The sequence below is a fragment of the Perissodus microlepis genome, chromosome 1, assembly GCF_051167445.1.
Source record: "Perissodus microlepis isolate ML-2025 ecotype Zambia chromosome 1, ASM5116744v1, whole genome shotgun sequence".
Taxonomy (NCBI): domain Eukaryota; kingdom Metazoa; phylum Chordata; class Actinopteri; order Cichliformes; family Cichlidae; genus Perissodus; species Perissodus microlepis.
Genome location: NC_140461.1, coordinates 29046984 through 29069028, shown reverse-complemented (window position 1 = coordinate 29069028; position 22045 = coordinate 29046984). Strand labels below are relative to the sequence as shown.

Below are 22045 nucleotides of genomic sequence, written 5' to 3'. Positions count from 1 at the left end.
CATTGATGCGTCATTACCTTTGAGTCTTGGAACCTATTAAACAGAAATCTGTGGATTTTTTTGGTTATTTTGCATTTTCTGAAAAATAAACATAAATTATTCTTTAGTGAATTAAACCTAAAATAATAAAAGAACCAGTTTTATTGTTTTAGGTTTATTATTGATTATTTCCCTTTAACTCAGGATTAAACCTCTTCTGGGACACCAGAAATCCCCACTGATAGCCATGGTTAACATAGATAATCCCCAAGTTAAAAGAATGACGCATGGTTAACATACTGTCTCGTTACATTTGAATTAAACCTGCAATTGTAATTCTATTAAGCCATTAAGAGCACCACCACACCTATGTTTTTGGCTGTAAAAATTTATATTTTACAATATAACAACCTTTCCAATGCCCCTGACAATGAAAAGTGGGATTAATAAATAGCAATGAAGCAATGATTCCAAGCCTTCACAGCATATAGGAAACAGAACATAATAGAATTATAATTTAAGCCTTGAAGTTTATCTTAATTTAGGATATCACATATAGCTCAATTAACCCTCATCCCTACAGCCTTATTTCTCTGCTACCTCAGGAAAAAGTAAGGTATTTGCTGGTTGAAGTTCCCATCTATCAATCAATAAAATCACATCACTGCAAAACTCTTAATGGTTTGGCAATAGAAGCTACTGTGCCCTTACACAATTGAAACCATAGCAGATAACATCAACATTTAAATGACACAACTTGGAGGGACAGAGAGCTTACCAGGACTGCTGCTGATATCAGCTGCCTTGCTCTTGTGCTGACAAATTAGGTGCAGTATTTTGGCTTCGGTTATTTTGGTGCAAAACAGGTGCACAAAATGACAAAGAAAAATAACTCAGGCCTAACTACTACAGGCAATGCCTGGCAATGATTTTTGACCTAAATGTACTTTCTATCTACTGCAGAAGTTTTTCAGGCACATTTTTTAGTCTAATTTTAGTATTACAAGCATAAACTAATGTGCATTTGTATGCAAGAACACTGAAGTTTATTATTTTGAACTTCCGTGGAAGATGGACTCACTTTCTAATTCATGGTAAGTTCTTGAATGAGGTTGGTGTCAGACATATACAACCTCATCGTTGTGTAAATAGATTAAGATATGTGGAAATTAAAGGGGGATAAACTTGGCTAAAGTATGACTTGGGAAGCAACCAAATTTAGCATGTTGCTAATAGAGACTTCCTTATGGAATAACATCCAAAATTAAATATTATTCTCCATGGAGCATGGTGAAATTAGGTCTGTGCTTTACATATGGCCTTTAAACTGGGACACATACTGTAGCGTAGAAACCCAATTAACAGACTGGCAATAGAAGGATCAATGAAACAGACTGGAAATATGTGCATGAGTGACTGAGCTTTTAATGGATAGCTAACACAGTCCGTGGTCTTACATAAACCTCATAATAAAATTCGTCAGCACGGGAAAACATGTATTGAACATATGGAGGTTTGCTGATGCAGAATGACAGCAGCATGAGCGCTATAACCCTGTGGTTGGTTTTCTGTTGGTGATCTCTTCAGCACAGTGGAGGCTCAGAATTAGGTCAAATTCACAACACATTAACCTTCACCCTCATATGGGGATACTGTCATTTCAGTGTAGCTTATCAAGCTCACACATAGATCCAAAGGCGATTACTGATGGCTGTTTCTGCATGAGCGTGCTCTTTTTTTTTTGGAAGAAACGGTCACTTGGCTCATTTTCCTTTATTTCTGTCTTTCTTTCTTCTTTTTCTCCTTTTGTTAAAACCCCAAACTGAAGAAGACATTATTTTGGAGGCAATGGAGAAATGATCCCGGATATGCAGAAGTACATACAGGTTGAGATTCTGTATGTGAGAGTCAGAAAACTGAGGAGATGGAGCAGCACGCAATCACCATTTCTACTCATAATCTACGTTGGCTTGATTTGTATCCTTGTCTATTTGGACTGGGGATATGACTTTGAGTCAGCTATATTTCAACATACTCACTTTAGTAGAAAAACTCATTAGACGTCCTTCCTCATGACTGCTGCCCTGGTTAAGTCGTAACATCTGGAACTTCCCTTCCCCCACATTGGTGCCAGAATTGCTGAAATCTGTCTGTCTCTTTGCAGCTTGGAACTTCTTTGTATGCTGCTTAACAGACTGTTGAATGCCTAATTTGAATTTATTTTAAAGTCCCATAAAAGACTTTTATATTGATATGCTCTCATTTATTACTGTTCTCTTCTGAAGTGACTCGGTTCAATTTCTCCAGCACTGGCAAACCACAGCTCACCTTTTCCTGGCGATAGTTTAAAAGGAAAGACAGTAATTTTTTTTTGGTCCTGAACTAAATTTCTTTTTATATTTATATCCTTTCCTAGTTTCCTAGTAGTTGTCATTAATTTGTGGATCTGCCCTCCGTGTATATTAACTATTTTATTCAATTTGATGTAACCAGTGCTTAATATGCAAATTTAGCCATCCACTGAAGGTGCTGTTCAAGCACAGCCGGAAACAGAGGAAGTCATGAAACACATCAAAAAGTGACTGAAACACATTACACAGCATCCCTGTAAACAAAAACAAACAGTTATTCAAATTTAATGATCACAGAATTCTGATATGAACTTAAGATCAGCAGGTGGAGAAAAAAACAAAACAATGTCTTGCATGAACTGCTTCATTAGAGGTAAATGGAATTGGGGCCAAAAGTTGACTTTGCATTCATATAGGAAAAGAAACCAAACTACACCAATCAGACATGAAGACCACCTGCCTTAACTGTTGACCTGCTGGTCCCCCTTTTGCTGCAAAAACAGCCCTGACCTGCTGAGGTATGGACTGCACTAGACCCCTGAAGGTGTGCTATGGTATCTAGTCCCAAGATATTATCAACTGATCCTTTAATTCCTATAAACTGCATGGCACCCATGGACTGGAGGTTTTTTTTTCAGCACATCCCACAGATGCTTGATTGGATTGAGATCTGGGGAAGACAGGTTAACACCTCTAACTTATTGCTGTCCTCCTCAAACCATCCTGAACTCTTTTGTCTGGCTGAAAAAGGCACAGTCTTTTCCTAGGGAATACCATTTCTATGAAAGGTTGTACACAGTCTACAGCAATGCTTAGGTAGGTGGTACGTGTCAAAGTAGCATCAGGCAGGACCCAAGGTGTCCTAGCAGAACTTTGCCCTTAGCAGAACATCACACATTTGAGCCAGCACTGTGTGATCTGAATAACTGACGTCTATCTTTGTAAACATCAGGCTTCTAATATATCCAGAATAGGGAAACAAGCGATTTACAGTTAACTTCAATTTCAAACAAAAGCATGGATGTCTAAGGAGCTTGGAAAGAAAAGCGTCTGGACTTCTTTAAGTTGCTTGAAGGGGCCAAAAATTTCAAGCAACTTAATAAAGTCCAGATGCTTTTCTTTCCAAGCTCCTTAGACTACGATGACTTGGATGACTGAGAACCTTCACAGACAAAAGCATGGATGGATAACATTAAAAATGTTATTGATAGTGATGACGGAGGTACGTGGTTCACTCTGGGAGGGTCTGCATCCTGTTGAGACAGGATGCAGAACAAATTAAACCCTGGAAGTAGCCATAAACTGATTAAGGAGAATCAACGTGATGCGAGAGGCTCCTGTACAAGGACAATGTTATCTCATTGCTCTGGATAACTATAACACACAAATAGCAGCATTAGCTTCTGGTATCTGTACTGTCACTAATACAGAGTTAGTGTCGCCATCACTCTGATCTAAAGCAAGATATCTCAACAACTGCCATACAGAGTGGAAAGGAAATGTTGAGGCAATTCAAGGTGACCTCATGATTCCTCAGATATTTAGCAATTACCTGTCTTCTTGTGTAGCCATCATTAGATGGGAATATTCACTTTTACAGAAGATAAACAAAACAAAAGCAATTATCATTTTTTATGAATTGTGATTCAATGTAGGACATAACCGCACATGTCAGCACAGGGAGATAAACAAATTTTTTGCCTAAAGGCCGACCATGTAATTAACATGTGATTGCCTAAGTGTTAAATATACATTGCAGCTTTGTGGGTGCTCCTTTATTTAATAACCTAAATGTGACCTTTCAATTTGCAGTGTGATTGGCTTATCTGTTAATGGACAAAGTACTGACTGACATTCAAACATTAAGATGACTTATTTGTTATTGGGTCTGATGGATATTAGAGCTTTCTCACTCTCTCCCTTCTTGCATTCATTATCTTTAGCATTATCTTCAGTATTCCTACAGCGTGCACTAGTCTCGCCAAGGTTAGGACAGTCACTGTCTGCAATGGAGAAGTCCTTGGCTCGGCAGATGGTCGGGCACTTCTCTGTCTAGGTTTGCTTTTTCACGCTGTCCATCTCTCCAATCCTGTGAAGAGAGACGGAGTGAGAGAATGAGCTAGTGAAAGGACATAGGAGAGAAAAGAGAGAGCGAGACAGACAGGGAAAGATCGAGGAGGCAGTAATACCAAAAGGGTGTTGAGTCCGTCTGGTGCTGACACAGTCAGGCAGGAGTGCAGAGCATACTAAAGCTCTGCACTTCTGAACCTCAAAGCTGCGCGCTTCATCCAATTTGGAGTGAGTAGCTTTTCTCAGACATGTGGAAAAAAATAATAAATACACTGTAGGCCTTGTGTGAGAAAGAAAAATCAGATGAAGCAGTTGATGGATTGATGTTTTTATGGAAACTGGTGGCTGGCCATCTGTTTCAGTCTGCCCATGTTGTAGCATCTGGTTATTTTTGCCTTCTGTTTTTTATATTTGCTTAAGAAATGTTGCAATGCACAATAATAGGCCAGGTTAGGCCTTTCTTCACAGGAGACTTTTTGGCTTGACATTCTAATAAAGCACATGTTTTACTCATAATATTCACGCCCTTTTTTGTCTCTGTAATTTGTAATTCTAAAACTGAAGCAGCTTCTATTAATTCACATCATTAACGCTGGTTTCTCATGCCAACATGTCGAAATGTCTCCTATGGCAAATCCTGGTTATAGAGTTGTTTTCTGCCAAGTTTTGACTACGACTTATTTAAACTGATAGGAAACCAGACAAGCTCTTCTTTATGTTTCTTCAGTGGGTAATCCAGAAATGTGTATGGGTGGTGTGCAACTAATTTTCTTCAATCCCCCAGTGTGAAAATGCTTTGTTTTGCACTCCACAACTAGCAAAGAAACAAAACACCAACAAAACAGCTCATCCACCTACAGTCTTTTAACTCTTTAGCATCAGACAGAACTGCTGTTTGTATCTGACTCAGAGGAGGGTGGCTCCGTGATTAGCACCGCTGCCTCACAGCGAGGGGTTCACTGTGGAATTTAAATGCTCTCCACTAAACACAACTTTTCTTCAGGAGCTCCAGCTTCTCCCACCACCCCAAAAAACCTAGGTTACGTCTCCAAAAAAGACCTAGGTGGCTGCCTGCACAGTGGCTGCCCACTGCTCCTATGAATATGATGGATTTAACGCAGAGAAAAACATTTCACTGTAGCAAATCTAGGCATGAATAGCAACTTTCATCTTCCCTTGATTGTGGTGTCAGGTTCTTGGCACTCTCCAAGCGCTGGCATAAATGCCTGGTGATCCAAACCTTCTGCAAGTCAATATTCCCCATCAGCATTCACCAAAAGCAATACCTTAACAGATCTGAAATCATAACTCACTCACTGATTAATCACTCCACAGAGCTGTTCCTGTGCTCTTGCTTCAGCGAAGGATTTCAATAATCTGATGAAAGTGCTCCTTCATCTTCTGTCTCAGACTCTGTGCCATTTTTATTTTTTCCTTCCCGTTTTGTATCGCTGCCAGACGGCTTTCATTTCAGAGCTGATGCGATTCGTGCAGCGTGACATAGAATAACTTTTGCCCATACTGCTTCTGTCAAAGTTCTTTAAACACACAGGATGAATTGGTTTATCTGTTAGCTTTACACAAACAGATGTTCACCATGTAAGATGAGATAACTCTTTATTGTCATTGCACAGTCATACATAGTACAATAGTACAATGAAATTGGAAAACTGTCCCACGTCAGCACTACGTACAACAACACGACACGACACGGTAACTTAACTTATTAATAAAATGAAGAATAAGTGTACGTGTATTGCACACTATTATTATTGCACATTCAGTATTATTGCACCTTCTTATAAATATAAATATTATTATTGTTATTGGTGCCCTGTTGAGGCAGCGCGTGCTGTACAGGTTCTTCTGGGAGAGAAGAGGATGTCCAATGATTTTTTGGGCCATATTAATGATAAAGGATGGAAACTGTGTACGTATTCAAACAGACTGTATATAGGCTGGGAGTAGTCGCTGTAATGTCAGCCATTGGTTTGTTAAGTCCTATTATGAAGCACTGACCTGAGACTTTTTCCATCCATCCATCAATTTTCTTTATATACGTTTTCTTTTAAAAAATCAGTAACCAAAGGAGTCGCCCCCTGCTGGCCATTAGAAAGAATACAGGATTAAAGCACTTTTGCACTGGCCTAAAATGTTTTATGGATTTATTAGGTTAGTATTACTAGACATTTGTCCTTTTGCTGGATTGCTGTCAGGATGTTGTTCATTAAATAATGAAGCTTAAGTGCTTTTTGGGTGATAATATTTTAATCATTTAATGGTACAATAGAGAGGTTTTGAATACAGAAAAATCACGCTCGCTGTGTATGCGCGTGTGCTGCAGAGCAGGCAGGTGGTCTGACAGAGGGGAGTTAATCTCTGTCTGGTAAGAGCCTCCTCTGCTCCTCCTCTCTGTCTGCTTTTTCTTTGTTTCTTTAAATATTTCATCAGTCTCTGTCGCCCAGCCTGCCCTTTTCTTTCTCTTTATTCTCTCCTTTTCTGGTCTTCCCTTTCACCTCAAATACCTTATTCTCTCTCTTTTAGTTAGCTTTTATCTCTATTTGCCTTTTCCCTCTGGACCTCCAGTATCATCTTCTGGTTCTCTCTCTAGACTTTTCCTTCACCTTAAATCTGCAGCCCCCTTCTGTTATTCAGGGTGTGAGGCCCAGATCGCATCATTATGCTCCAAAAAGCATGTGGCAGAAACTCCTGGGGGAAAAAGAAAGGCAAGCACAGAGGGAGATTATTAATTTAGACCTTTCTTCTTGGTTTTGGATGACTGACCTTATAAGTGGTGCAGGGTAAAATGTGTCTCTGGTTTGTGTTTGTATGGAAAATATGGCATGCGTTAGTAAGAAGGATAAGCAAAAAGGCTCAGAACTTGTATCTGAAACTATATCAGAATATCTAGGAAATAATATAGAGTGTATCCATAGTAATTACATTACCTGGACGATAGCGCTGCTGTTGATAACAACCTCCTTTTACCCTCCGGAGGGATAGATGGATTCCGGGACACCCACTTCTTCGTGTACTTGTGCTCTGATAAGTGCCCTTGAGCTGTGTTTCAGTGTTTCCTGTCCATGGGCAGCGTGCTCTTTGCATTACAGCTGCTTAATGAGCCTGGCTTCCAGCCCAAGAGCAACCATTATCTGGGCTTCTGCATCTCCTGTCATTATACTGAGTGATCCCCTCCAAGAGTCACACAGCACTTGTTGTTACTGAGGCATCGACAGAGATGGATTCAGTGAGTTTCATGATCTGGTTACTATATGCCAAGACTAAAGAAACTGCGAGGTGTTCATCCCTGGGTATTGGCCGAACTTTTAAACGAATGTGCCTGATTTATTCGGTCCTGTCTGATTAGTTACAACAAATATTTCCACAGATATGTTTATCTCTCCTCCACTGTGGCTTTTTAAGATGCCGTATGTCCACTTTAAAGGCTTTTGAAAGCTGGGGTCTACTGTAGTTTTATATAGTACACATGTGGAGTTTATGTAACAACACCCCACCTCATGGATACACCAGCTACTATTGGCTGAAATGCTGACATGAAAAATGGGAATATTTTGCCCCTTTGCCCAAACCTCGAGTCTTGCTGATGCTTTAATCTGTATTCTTCACTTTCTGAGAAACTGAGAAATGATATAATAGAAATTAATGAGCAAGATAAATGGGACCCAGTGAGTTCCAACAGCTCCTGTGACCCTTCTTTTTAACTGATTGAAATTAATGCAGGCTCATATAAAAGATTAGCTTTCCAACATTCCTGAACAGGCCATCTGGAAAATCTGACAAAAACTCCAGATGGGCCGATTCACTTTAGGCTGCTGGAGCAGGTGTGTTAAATCTATTCTGTTCTGTTTTATTTTATTCCATTTTCCACTCGCTCACAGCTGCTGTCCTGTGCTGCCTCTGCCCTTCCTTTGCTTCTGTAGGTGTGATGCTTCAAATTAACTTTGCATTCATGACTTCTGTGAAAACAATCAGAGTGCTTGCAGTGCTTTTCTGGCTGCATCATATATTATAATTCAGTTTTGAGGTCATTTGACGCGTCAGTGTGCTTATATTATCTTGCAAGTCCATAAAGGAATGAGGGGCTAACCTCTCATTTCTTGACAGCACATATTTTCATTTGGGATTTTGATTCAACTGCTTACTTTGGATCTGTATATATAATAAAGTTAGGTATTTACATGCATGTAAAAGTGATGAAGAAGTCCTGCACTCATCTTCGGTGACTGTCTTATCGTAGCTTATGTTGCCATCTGCTCAACAGCAATGCTTGCTACCAGGCAAGACAGGCAACTGCTTGTGTGGGGCCCCGAGGGCTGTCAAACCTTAAAGTACAGCACTGGAAATGTGCGAAATTTGAAGTGACGTTAGACAAGAGCTGACTTCCCTAAGGGGGACCCACTATTCATTGTAAGTGGCGAGCATGATTTTATTTAAACAAACCCAATAACAACAATGAAGAGGCGTTATCCTTATGGGAGGGGAAAAAGAAAGAAAAGACACGAAAAGGAAAAAAGCAAGACAGTGGCAAATAGAGCAGATAATAAGGGTTAAATATGATGCTAGCTAAGTGCTGCTAGTCTAGCCTTAAATGTGGGGGAGAGACACTTGAATAACATAACAATACACTAGCATCACATTATTTCATTTATTTACTTTGATGCTTAACATTAGTTAACTTAGCAGAGCAGTCTAGTGTGTCTCAGCTCTGCTGGCTGATGTGACAGATCCGTGAATCTAGAAGCGAGTAGTTACAATATTAACGCTTCATAACCACTCAGCTCACCCTGGGGCATTGTTACTAAAATACCTGTCATCTCTGCAATTTCTAGTTATACCTGTCATTTTATAGGACTGTGTTTGACCTTGTTGCTGTCAGATTATTCATCAAATATTTGTGATGAAAGCTGGTTAGAGGGGTTTTTGTGAATTTTTGCATAGGCCCGAATTCCCGCTGCATTGTGTTTGATCAGATCTCTGAAGATGGCTGTTTGGCACTAGCTGCTGTTCTAAGCTGCTGTTTATGTCCTTTTGCATTTAGGTCATTAGATTTACATGGTAGTATATTTATTCTTTATTCTTCAGTTGGTAAAAAGATGTAGTCCACCCATCTGAACTGGACTAAATAAATTTGGGACAGTTTATTGTGATTCAGCTGTTTATATGGAGGATTTTTATCCAGTTTTGGCTTTTAAAACAGCGATAATTAGTATTATTATTACAATGCTAAGCTTTAAGTAAATGTAGCCATTGTTTTCAGCTTGATTTACTTGATGCCCTTCCTTATATAGAGCCTCTGCAACCAGGCTAATCCCACTTCCTTTAACTCAATGCAATGCAAGTCCAGCAAAATAATCAGAATGAACTCTATGCTGGAAGTATTCATAAAAATTGTTTACTGATCCCAAAATATTTCTGTTAGATCAGAATGTGGGAGAGGATGTGCGTTTGTACTCAAACGTATTATTTTACTTACGCAACTAGCTTAGCTTCAGTCGTAAACATGTAAGAAAATCTGCACGAGGCAATGTTAGGATCAGCACTGCTGCTGTAAAGAAGATTAACATCATCCAATGATGCGGACTTTCAGCTGATAGCGTGTAAAATGGAAATACTTTGCTTCAATAATCTGCAGCTTCACAGCACACAAAGGCCTTTTTATAACCTCAACTGTCCCATCAGGCATCGCCATAGCACTGTAGAAAATATTTTAGCACTTTCAGCCAAGCTGTGATACTTCCTGTGTGACTCAGAAATAGAGAGCCCACTTCACGCTGAGACACATTTTGGCTGAAATAACCAATAGTAAAGCTCTCTTTTTGTGGAGTTTGCTCCTTGCAGAGATGGGAAATCATCATAAATGACTGTACAGTGTCAGTGCCAAGGGAAAGGAAGAAAAGACCAAACATGACACGGTGGCTTGACAGGGCTTCAGTGCGTCTGAGTGACAGGACATGCAATCTCCCCGTGGATTTCCCTTTTGTGTCTCCTGAATGGGAACACAGATGGTTCTACTTCCTTATTTGGCACCAACGCTGATAAAATCCTGATTGGAATATTTGAACCCTGTCATTTGATTTAGTGTTGTATGAATTCCTTTTTAGGGTTTATTAGGAGTCAAAGAGCTGCTCGTTTCACTACTGCTGAGGCCAAAATGAATATTCAAAAGAGTTTTTATGTAGCAGTTAGACATGTCGTTTCAGATTTTGGCAGCTATTTAACTGAGAAACAAAAATCTGCTACTGCATATCAGAAAAAAAAAACCCTCAGAAAGACAAGAGGGGTCTGGTGCACACAGAGAGCAGCAGCATTGTCTTGAGGCAACATGTAAAAAGCTCAATAAACACACTCTTCTCTCTGGAGTGCTCTGCCTTGCAGCTATGAACACTACAGGGAGTGCAGAATTATTAGGCAAATGAGTATTTTGTCCACTTCATCCTCTTCATGCATGTTGTCTTACTCCAAGCTGTATAGGCTCGAAAGCCTACTACCAATTAAGCATATTAGGTGATGTGCATCTCTGTAATGAGAAGGGGTGTGGTCTAATGACATCAACACCCTATATCAGGTGTGCATAATTATTAGGCAACGTCCTTTCCTTTGGCAAAATGGGTCAAAAGAAGGACTTGACAGGCTCAGAAAAGTCAAAAATAGTGAGATATCTTGCAGAGGGATGCAGCAGTCCCAAAATTGCAAAGCTTCTGAAGCGTGATCATCGAACAATCAAGCGTTTCATTCAAAATAGTCAACAGGGTCGCAAGAAGCATGTGGAAAAACCAAGGCGCAAAATAACTGCCCATAAACTGAGAAAAGTCAAGCGTGCAGCTGCCAAGATGCCACTTGCCACCAGTTTGGCCATATTTCAGAGCTGCAGCATCACTGGAGTGCCCAAAAGCACAAGGTGTGCAATACTCAGAGACATGGCCAAGGTAAGAAAGGCTGAAAGACGACCACCACTGAACAAGACACACAAGCTGAAACGTCAAGACTGGGCCAAGAAATATCTCAAGACTGATTTTTCTAAGGTTTTATGGACGGATGAAATGAGAGTGAGTCTTGATGGGCCAGATGGATGGGCCCGTGGCTGGATTGGTAAAGGGCAGAGAGCTCCAGTCCGACTCAGACGCCAGCAAGGTGGAGGTGGAGTACTGGTTTGGGCTGGTATCATCAAAGATGAGCTTGTGGGGCCTTTTCGGGTTGAGGATGGAGTCAAGCTCAACTCCCAGTCCTACTGCCAGTTTCTGGAAGACACCTTCTTCAAGCAGTGGTACAGGAAGAAGTCTGCATCCTTCAAGAAAAACATGATTTCCATGCAGGACAATGCTCCATCACACGCGTCCAAGTACTCCACAGCGTGGCTGGCAAGAAAGGGTATAAAAGAAGAAAAACTAATGACATGGCCTCCTTGTTCACCTGATCTGAACCCCATTGAGAACCTGTGGTCCATCATCAAATGTGAGATTTACAAGGAGGGAAAACAGTACACCTCTCTGAACAGTGTCTGGGAGGCTGTGGTTGCTGCTGCACGCAATGTTGATGGTGAACAGATCAAAACACTGACAGAATGGCAGGCTTTTGAGTGTCCTTGCAAAGAAAGGTGGCTATATTGGTCGCTGATTTGTTTTTGTTTTGTTTTTGAATGTCAGAAATGTATATTTGTGAATGTGGAGATGTTATATTGGTTTCACTGGTAAAAATAAATAATTGAAATGGGTATATATTTGTTTTTTGTTAAGTTGCCTAATAATTATGCACAGTAATAGTCACCTGCACACACAGATATCCCCCTAAAATAGCTAAAACTAAAAACAAACTAAAAACTACTTCCAAAAACATTCAGTTTTGATATTAATGAGTTTTTTGGGTTCATTGAGAACATGGTTGTTGTTCAATAATAAAATTATTCCTCAAAAATACAACTTGCCTAATAATTCTGCACTCCCTGTATACTGAATGTATATTGGTACAAATACACAACAAATGGTCAGGCATGGATGCAGGTGCAGAAACCAGCACAACATGCTCACATGAACACACACCAAACTAAGAAGCCTCTGGATGTCTCTTTCACATTGAGCCCGAAGGGGCCCGTCCACATTTCAAATACACAGACAATCATCGAGGGAGGCAATTTTCACTACAACACCTGCTTCAGTATCGAACTGACCTTTTAGAGGGTGTATGTAGTGAAAGAGTGGAAGCTTGCACAATTATCTCTATTTCCATTAAATCCTTAAATATTCTGTAGGTTGCAGACATTTTTTTTAAGTTTACCAGTGTTGTTAAAACAAAACCCTTGAAGAAAAGACTTTTTAAATGTAATCATCTCTCCTGCTAGAGTCAATAATAAATAAAGAATAATAAATAAAGTTGGATATAGGGAGTCCACCAACCAGTTTTTTGTAGGATCATCTATGTTAAAATTCATGGACATTATATATTCTAAAACTTTAGAAATGATATATCGTGTGATGAAAAAGAATGTTCCAATTTGTATTTTAAGTATGTTTCAACTAAGAGATGGAAAATATGATTTGAGGGGGTCTTATAAGTTTGAAATGCCTAAAGTGAGAACCAATGTTAAGTATAGATGTGTGTCAGTTTTGAGAGTGAAATTATGGAATGGACTTAATGATGAACTGAAGATGTGTTTTTCTTTGTCATTCTTCAGGAAGATTTTAAAAATTAGTATTATACAAGGTTATAGAAATTTGGTTTGTTAAAATTTTTTTGTGTTGATTTAATTTCTTGATTTATCATTGATTTCTTTTCAAACTGTTATACAACTTATTTATCAATGCTATTTATTTTCTTGGTTAAGGATTTGATTATTTCTATGGGGGTAAGGGATAGGATAAGTATAAGCCATAAGGCTTCAGCCTATTCCTTTTTCGGTTACTGTTTGAGTACTTTTATGTAAAATTATAATCTGTTGTTGTTGTTGTTGTTGTTGACTGAAATAAAATTTCAATTCAAAAATTCAAAAAAACTTAAATGGGCCATAATCTTTCTACTTTCAGTTACTAATTGATTTAACAGGTTTTCATTTTGTATATCAACTGGCTAAGATTATGGATTATTATCCATAATCTTTGTCCAACAATTTCATTTTATCCATACTTTATCTAACTCTACCACCCAGTAATCCATTCATGGCACTTTATAACATGTTTTTTTTTAGTTTGTTACAGGAAATCTAAAAAATAATTATAATTTAAGTACAGTGTAATGCAGGGGTAGGCAACTCCAGGCCTCGAGGGCCAGTGTCCTGCAGGTTTTAGATGTGTCCTTGATCCAACACAGCTGATTCAAATGGCTAAATTACCACCTCAACATGTCTTGAAGTTCTCCAGGGGGCTGGTAATGAACTAATCATTTGATTCAGGTGTGTTGACCCAGGGTGAGATTTAAAACCTGCAGGACACCGGCACTCGAGGCCTGGCGTTGCCTACCCCTGGTGTAATGTAACAGTAACCCAGCAGAAAAACAAAGTATGTAAAATTCACGCCATAATACAGCCCACACCCCAAAAAGTACAGCTGCTCGTGATGTAAGGTGGGAAAATGCTGTTTGTTTTTCTGCAAAGTTACCAGTTATATGCTGACATGGCATATTTAGAAAGTAAAACTGGTTTGTTGCAGCCAAAAACCAAACAAAACAATATTACATTCATTCACAATCAGGTTTTTGTAGTCAGATGTCCACTAACCATGTGACATTAACGTGTTGGCCATTTTGGACATGTGACACGGTAGGTTCAAGGAAATAAGGCAGCAGTCACACAGACCAAGATATTGGATTTGGGAAAAATAAGTATTCCGTGACTGGATGTTGATGAGCAAGCACTTGGTGACAGTGGGAAGGAAAAACACCCTCCTGCACAAACAGGCTCAGGGAGGGGTGGCGATCTGCTGTGACAGAAAAAAGGCATGGTTTAATTGTGGTGTCTTCTACATTTCTTGTCTGTGAATATTTCAAGTTTTACGCAAAATTCCTGATTGAATTTTACTGTTTCTGTTAGCTACAAAGTCCACAGTTGGGAGAAACGAGATTAAAAGGAAAAAGATATGAGGGCTGAAAAACTGTAAGCGTTGCTGGGAATCAGCCAGAAAGGCCTTGTGATTCCAAACAAGCAGTGGGTGGGAAAGGAAAGAGGATGAATGGGTACTTCTCTGCTAGTCTGCCTGAGCTGGAGTTTCAACTGTAGAGGATACAGAAAGAGATGCAGAGAGCTGACTGAGTGGCAGGATGGAAGAGAAGGGTAAGAGGGGGGGGGTGCTGGCCCTGCAGCTATCAGTGCTAGTAGGAGGAGAAGAGGGTGGGAAGAGTGAATTTTAAAGGGGAGGGCTGAGAAAAACATGAGAGAAGGAGGTAGAGTAGACACAGGCCGCCAGCTTACATTCGAAAGGGAAGGAAGGAAGAGAGAAGGTCCTGCGGCTTGTGTGGATAGGAGGGTGGATGTTTGCAATCTCAGAAAGCAGCAGGAACACTGTGACTGGAGTGTCATTATAAGGACACTTGTAAGGTAAGGCGACGTTTTCAGGTGTGGAATTAAAATATGTGATGTTAATGAAATATGAAAGTGGTGAAAGTGAAGTTCATATGATTCAAACTTGGTACAAAAACCTTCATATTGTGAAAATCTGCAAGTCTGCAAAGTCCTGAAGGATTCACAGTGCGTGAGAAGAACTCATGCTCACAACCCACAAGTCTTGTGATATGATGGATACCAAATCATTTCTTGACTTGCTGTCTTTCTGTGTATGTGCATGCTCTGCTCATGATCTGCGTGTGAGCTGGTGTGCCGCAAACCCTCGTGAGATAAGAAAGACACAAACACGCTCAGACAGACATCCTCTCTGTGCCATACGCCGGGGACAGATGAATGAGCATCCTTGTAAAGAGAGCTCAAAGCGGACGACTCTCCTCTAACTGTCCCTTAGGCCAGTTTCTGCTGCTCTTCTGTTCCACATTCATTCTTTAACAAGCAGCTACTATTGAGCTTACACAGACCTAATATTGTCGGATCTTTACTTAACAATGTAAAGTTCTTGGAGACAACTGCTTTTTTGAGCTGGAATTAAAGGGATTTGAATGTTCGTGTGCAACATACAAGTCTTCAAGTCTTCAAAATGTTAAATAAAGAATAAATGTTTTACTTTTCATACTCCTGAATATGATAGGAGCAAAATTCATGCCTGCACTTTGGAGTTTTCTTTATATTCTGTTTCTTTAGACAGTACATGTGGTTCAAGGGGTAGAGCAGTTTGTTCAGCTTGCTCTGTGATAAAGGTGTTGTTTTAAACCTGTGGCTCATTCCCCACAACAGCCACAGTCCTGGCACAAGACGCTGTACCTGCAGTGGCTGCCAATGACAAGCCAGCACTTTGCATGGCAGCACAGCCTCCACTGGTGTGTGAGTGAGAGAATGAAGAGTGAGAAACATTTCACCTGCTTTACATTTACCATTACCATTTGGGTACAGATTCACATAGCTAATCTAGCATCAATAAACACCTCGGACGGTTTATGGTTTTAGAGAAGATTAAGCATTTTTTCTTTGTCTTATATTCGCTTGCCTCAGACAGCTAAACCACAGTAACCCACAGAAAAACTAGTAATATAAAATAAACGTCTTTTTCCTGCATACGTTTGATTTATACGGGGTATAATTCATGCACTATCTTGAGTGTTGAAATGAGGAGATGGAGGTCAGCCACACTGTAGCCTCCTGGATGCTACTTCTGCTGTCCAGTGAGAAACAGGAAAAGACAACGGTAGCAGCATGGTCAGGGCATGTTTCTATTTGCATGCATACACCCCTCCCACCAGTTCCCCTCCTTATCCGCAGAACAATGCTGAATAGAGGATTGCCTGATGTCATCCAGAACTGCAGCCACTGATCTGACAGCGGTCATAAATTCTCTTCCTCCAGTCCCCATCACAAACTGATATAGTCTCGATTAAGTGTCACTAAAAATATGTCTTTGAACAGATCTCCCTTCAGAGAATTTTTTAAAACAAATTCTATAGCCACATTCATTCACCACAACTTCTGTCCCGTTGGGTCAAAGGTCATTTAACATCCTTGTCCTGTGGCTGAGTCAACTGTTAAATCCCTATGCAGTGCCAGACCATACCAAAAATCAAGCACTCCACCAGTGCATTCTTGTGGTGAAGTGGCAAACAAAAGAAGCATCTTGAGTCAAGACCAACCACTTCTCTTTTGTTGTGAGCAGCAGCTGCAAACAATGGTTGCTATTCTGTTGTACAAGATCCATCTGAACCAAAAATAGAGTGACAAACAATAGAATATGGTGTGTTTGTCAGAAATGAATGATTTTTATTCTTGGTTGAGATTCAGTTTGGTTTTGTTTTGTTGCACGCGTTAATCACTGACTCTGTGGCAGCGTGGAGTAGCATGAAAACATTTTCACCCAGTTTTCACCCTTCAAAAGTCTCACACCCATGACCAGTTTGGATGATTTCCCACAACTGTATGTGTGACTCTTATCATGTGTGCACAGATGGGACAGCCCACCCTGCAACTGTGCTTGGAAGATGGGAATTTTGACACAATCACAATCATAATTATGCGTGCATGTTTTCTAGCTTCTAATCACCAAAATAAGACATTTTTTCCATTTTCTATTTACATTTGTCTTCTTCTCTTTTTATATAGACTGTATATAAACAATGTCATCATCCTGATTAACTAGCTTTTAAGCTGTCCTTTTTGAAGCCTCTCCATCTATCATTATGGTCAATACCATCTTTTTTTTTTTTTTTTTTTTTTGGCTAGAAGTGATCATATTCTACAACAAGGGTAAATGCTAGGTTTTCAGCTAATGCTAGCCAGCTTCGTCAGAGAACTGCATCCATAAACAAACACAGATGCATCCCAATTATTAATTTACAAACCAGTACTAGTATTTCACGCAACAAAACTCCAGTGTAGACAATCGTTTAGTATAATTAGTCACAAAACACATCATGTTATTTATCAGATTACTGCCTTCACTGGAACTAGTTTCCTGAAATGTGAGGCTTCCCCCCCCCCTGTTTTATATCATTGCGTTTTATAACATCTTTGATTTTTCAGATTGTTTATCTGTGACACATCTCTCTTTTTCAGATGTCATGGCGTCCGACGTACCGAAGCTCCAAGTTTCGAAATGTCTATGGAAAAGTAGCCAACCGGGAGCACTGCTTCGACGGTATCCCCATCACCAAGAATGTCCATGACAACCACTTCTGTGCCGTCAACTCCAAGTTCCTGGCAGTCGTCACAGAGAGTGCCGGCGGAGGCTCTTTCATTGTTATACCTGTATCCCAGGTAACACTGAATTAGCTCTTTGCTCCTATATCCTTCAGAATAAGAAAAATGAGTAAAGTTTACAAAATAAAACACAAATAATAGCGTGAGTAACTCAAAATTAAAGAAAAATTCTTGCAGGATAAATCTCCATTCGTATGCATTTTTTCTCTTGCTCTATAAAATTTCTGTTACTTTAATCTTCTTTGACTGCACAGTGAAATCGGCAAGTTGCAGAGCTCTTTCCACACAAATGAAGCACAGAGTTTAACTGCCACTGCAAAGCACGCCGGCCTTAAATATTCAAGCCAGAATCTAAGGCCAGCATTGTAACTGTGTTGTGCTGCCAGTAGCACAATATAAAGGCATAGTGATATTGCCTATAAACACTACAAAAGGTTTCTGTTGTGCTGGAAAGTTCAAAATTCCTTTTCTTATTATGGGAAAGGGGATTGTGCCTGTTCCCAATGATATTTCATTTCACACTTAGCAAACAGACCGTCCATCACTGCTTTTTGTAGGATATACAGGATACAAAACTAGTCCTGATTTGAGTAGCAACGGTAAATAGCAGCAGTAAGAAAGTGAAAAAGTTAGTTAAGAACATGTTTTCATGTAAATTTGACTGAAAGTTGTTCCCACATATTATGTGTGTTGGTTATTTTGGGTTTGATAAAAAGTTTCTGATGATCATTTTGGGGTCTTCAGTCGCATCCCAATTGTTTCCAGCTTTATATCAATTGATAGTGTATTTGTGTGTTTGTGTGAGTTCAGTGTAACTTTTAAATAAGGACATGTTTTAGTTTGAATGTCATTCACATTTTTAGATGGCTTTGTGGGCCTTACAGAGTGCTTTGCCTCTTTAAGAGAGACCATGCCAAGGTGCTTGCAAAGCTCTTGGCTGCCAAGCAGGGTCAAGCCTGGTTGTTATCAGGCAGTAGAAGCATTCAGTAAGCTGAACAGTTTTGCTGTCCGAAGCAGAGAGACTTCAGCTAGATTTTACGTCACATCATCGTGAGCTAACGTGTTCAGTCATGGAAAAAGACTGTCTGTGTGTGCATGTGGGCGTTTTCTGTTTAGGTGATTAGATACTTGGTGTGAATCTCTCAGATGATGTCATGCTTTTTATGCATACAGGGAGTGCAGAATTATTAGGCAAGTTGTATTTTTGAGGAATAATTGTATTATTGAACAACAACCATGTTCTCAATGAACCCAAAAAACTCATTAATATCAAAGCTGAATGTTTCTGGAAGTAGTTTTTAGTTTGTTTTTAGTTTTAGCTATTTTAGGGGGATATCTGTGTGTGCAGGTGACTATTACTGTGCATAATTATTAGGCAACTTAACAAAAAACAAATATATACCCATTTCAATTATTTATTTTTACCAGTGAAACCACTATAACATCTCCACATTCACAAATATACATTTCTGACATTCAAAAACAAAACAAAAACAAATCAGCGACCAATATAGCCACCTTTCTTTGCAAGGACACTCAAAAGCCTGCCATCCATGGATTCTGTCAGTGTTTTGATCTGTTCACCATCAACATTGCGTGCAGCAGCAACCACAGCCTCCCAGACACTGTTCAGAGAGGTGTACTGTTTTCCCTCCTTGTAAATCTCACATTTGATGATGGACCACAGGTTCTCGATGGGGTTCAGATCAGGTGAACAAGGTGGCCATGTCATTAGTTTTTCTTCTTTTATACCCTTTCTTGCCAGCCACGCTGTGGAGTACTTGGACGCGTGTGATGGAGCATTGTCCTGCATGAAAATCATGTTTTTCTTGAAGGATGCAGACTTCTTCCTGTACCACTGCTTGAAGAAGGCGTCTTCCAGAAACTGGCAGTAGGACTGGGAGTTGAGCTTGACTCCATCCTCAACCCGAAAAGGCCCCACAAGCTCATCTTTGATGATACCAGCCCAAACCAGTACTCCACCTCCACCTTGCTGGCGTCTGAGTCGGACTGGAGCTCTCTGCCCTTTACCAATCCAGCCACGGGCCCATCCATCTGGCCCATCAAGACTCACTCTCATTTCATCAGTCCATAAAACCTTAGAAAAATCAGTCTTGAGATATTTCTTGGCCCAGTCTTGACGTTTCAGCTTGTGTGTCTTGTTCAGTGGTGGTCGTCTTTCAGCCTTTCTTACCTTGGCCATGTCTCTGAGTATTGCACACCTTGTGCTTTTGGGCACTCCAGTGATGTTGCAGCTCTGAAATATGGCCAAACTGGTGGCAAGTGGCATCTTGGCAACTGCACGCTTGACTTTTCTCAGTTCATGGGCAGTTATTTTGCGCCTTGGTTTTTCCACACGCTTCTTGCGACCCTGTTGACTATTTTGAATGAAACGCTTGATTGTTCGATGATCACGCTTCAGAAGCTTTGCAGTTTTGAGACTGCTGCATCCCTCTGCAAGATATCTCACTATTTTTGACTTTTCTGAGCCTGTCAAGTCCTTCTTTTGACCCATTTTGCCAAAGGAAAGGACGTTGCCTAATAATTATGCACACCTGATATAGGGTGTTGATGTCATTAGACCACACCCCTTCTCATTACAGCGATGCACATCACCTAATATGCTTAATTGGTAGTAGGCTTTCGAGCCTATACAGCTTGGAGTAAGACAACATGCATGAAGAGGATGATGTGGACAAAATACTCATTTGCCTAATAATTCTGCACTCCCTGTACTCACCCGTCACAGCACTGGCCAGAGGTAATTATGCTTTCTGAGCTGCCGGTTTTGTGAAGGTCACATCTCAGGGGCAACTCAGTTTAATAATGCACTGATAATGTTTTATACAAAATAGGTCAAAGGTTGATTTTTCTGGTGGTTATTCAGTGCCTTAACACAGGAAGAGAAGGGGAGATTGTGATCAAGTTTCCCACAAATCTTGGGTCAGTGGTGTAGTTTATTTATTTGAAACATTGTTTCGATGACTGTCAAGGCTCCAACTTTGTTTCCTATTAGAATCTTCTTTTCTGGTCATAAATAAAGCATAAATGCATGTAACACCTGTCATTAAATGTATTTAAGTAGATCTATTATATGAGCCTGGATATCTGTGAATGTAAAGTGCAGCTGAACTGGTAGACAGAGCCACAGAGTGGTATTTCTAAATAAATCAAGTCCATTGATCGTCAGGTTTGGAAAGTCCAAAGCTACATAAAGTACCAAGTACATAATGTGCACATACACTTAACAAGGTGTTTCATGACTTTTGTCCAGTAAAGTTCTGCAGATCTGCTGTTATATAAATAGCTAAACTCAAAAATATGGGTTATATACACGTTTTGTTACATAGGTACACTGTGAAATGTTTCATTTAACGGAATCTTTGGTAATCAGTTTACACCAAGCACATTTTCCATAATATTTAATTATTTGAACAAATAAACCATGATTCAGCTGCTTTTTACTCCAAATAATTGCATTTTTCAAGTGATTGGTTTTGTCTGTTAATAGAAGTATTTTATTTCCAATAAATTTAATTAGGACAAGATGTTATCATTTTGTTTATCCATGCTGCTTCAGGTAGATTCATTAGTCTTTAAAACTGGTGAAGCTGTAGATAACAGTCAGGGGTGTCTTAGAAGTCTGTGCAGCACTGTTTATTTAGGCTTTTCAAGGAAGGAAAGTGATTCAGTGAAACAATAACACAAAAATAAAATGAAAAGAAAGAAAGAAAAAAGGTTGCTTCCACACATGGAAAGAGAAAGTCTGACAGATTTCAGTGACTAAAAGAAAGAGCTGAATGTTTTTCAGTCCAGTCAGTCCAAGAGGAAGTCTCGTGAGTCAGAAAATTCACACACAGTGAACATCAAAATGAAATGATTATGGCAGCAGTTTTATATAAACTGTATTTTGTGACAGGAAAGAAATGTTTTTAATTATTAACCTGGGGGAAAATTGCAATAATCTAAATCTTTTGAATCTGAATCTCCAGTAACGAATAAAATCAAACAACCCAAAACTTGTATTTCCCCACTGTACTTTTGCTGCTGTGTGTACAAAGCCAGCCAACAGCTAGAACTTAATAGATTTCTTCCTACAATGAAAGTACTGGACTTCAGCGTTTGCTCAGGTTTCCGCTGAGTGGATAAATTCACAAGTGGCATTTATCATATTCAGCAACAGCACAACTTCTGTGTGATGGAGGCTGCTGTTTAATGCTGTATCTTCCAGTTAATACAGCAAGTCAGCAAACTGTGTGAATGCTTGCATAAGACAGGAAGACAGACATGAAGTTTATTTTGTGTTTTCAATCTTATTTTATAGGCTTCACCTAAAATGAGGCAGCAT

General features: G+C 39.7%; 1 protein-coding gene across 2 annotated transcripts in view; it reads left to right on the top strand.

The window, feature by feature from the left end:
* coro2ba (coronin, actin binding protein, 2Ba) overlaps nt 1-22045 on the top strand; it is a 46805-nt gene that overhangs the window by 14028 nt on the left and 10732 nt on the right. Inside the window, exons 1-2 of one of the 2 annotated variants that reach the window (XM_084938990.1) lie at nt 14744-14943; nt 17554-17754. In XM_084938990.1, the coding sequence (XP_084795116.1) occupies nt 17554-17754 (201 nt within the window). In that variant the 5' untranslated portion in view covers nt 14744-14943. Of the gene's footprint in view, nt 1-14743; nt 14944-17553; nt 17755-22045 lie in introns of those variants that run through there. The other variant, XM_084938915.1, reaches the window with a different exon arrangement.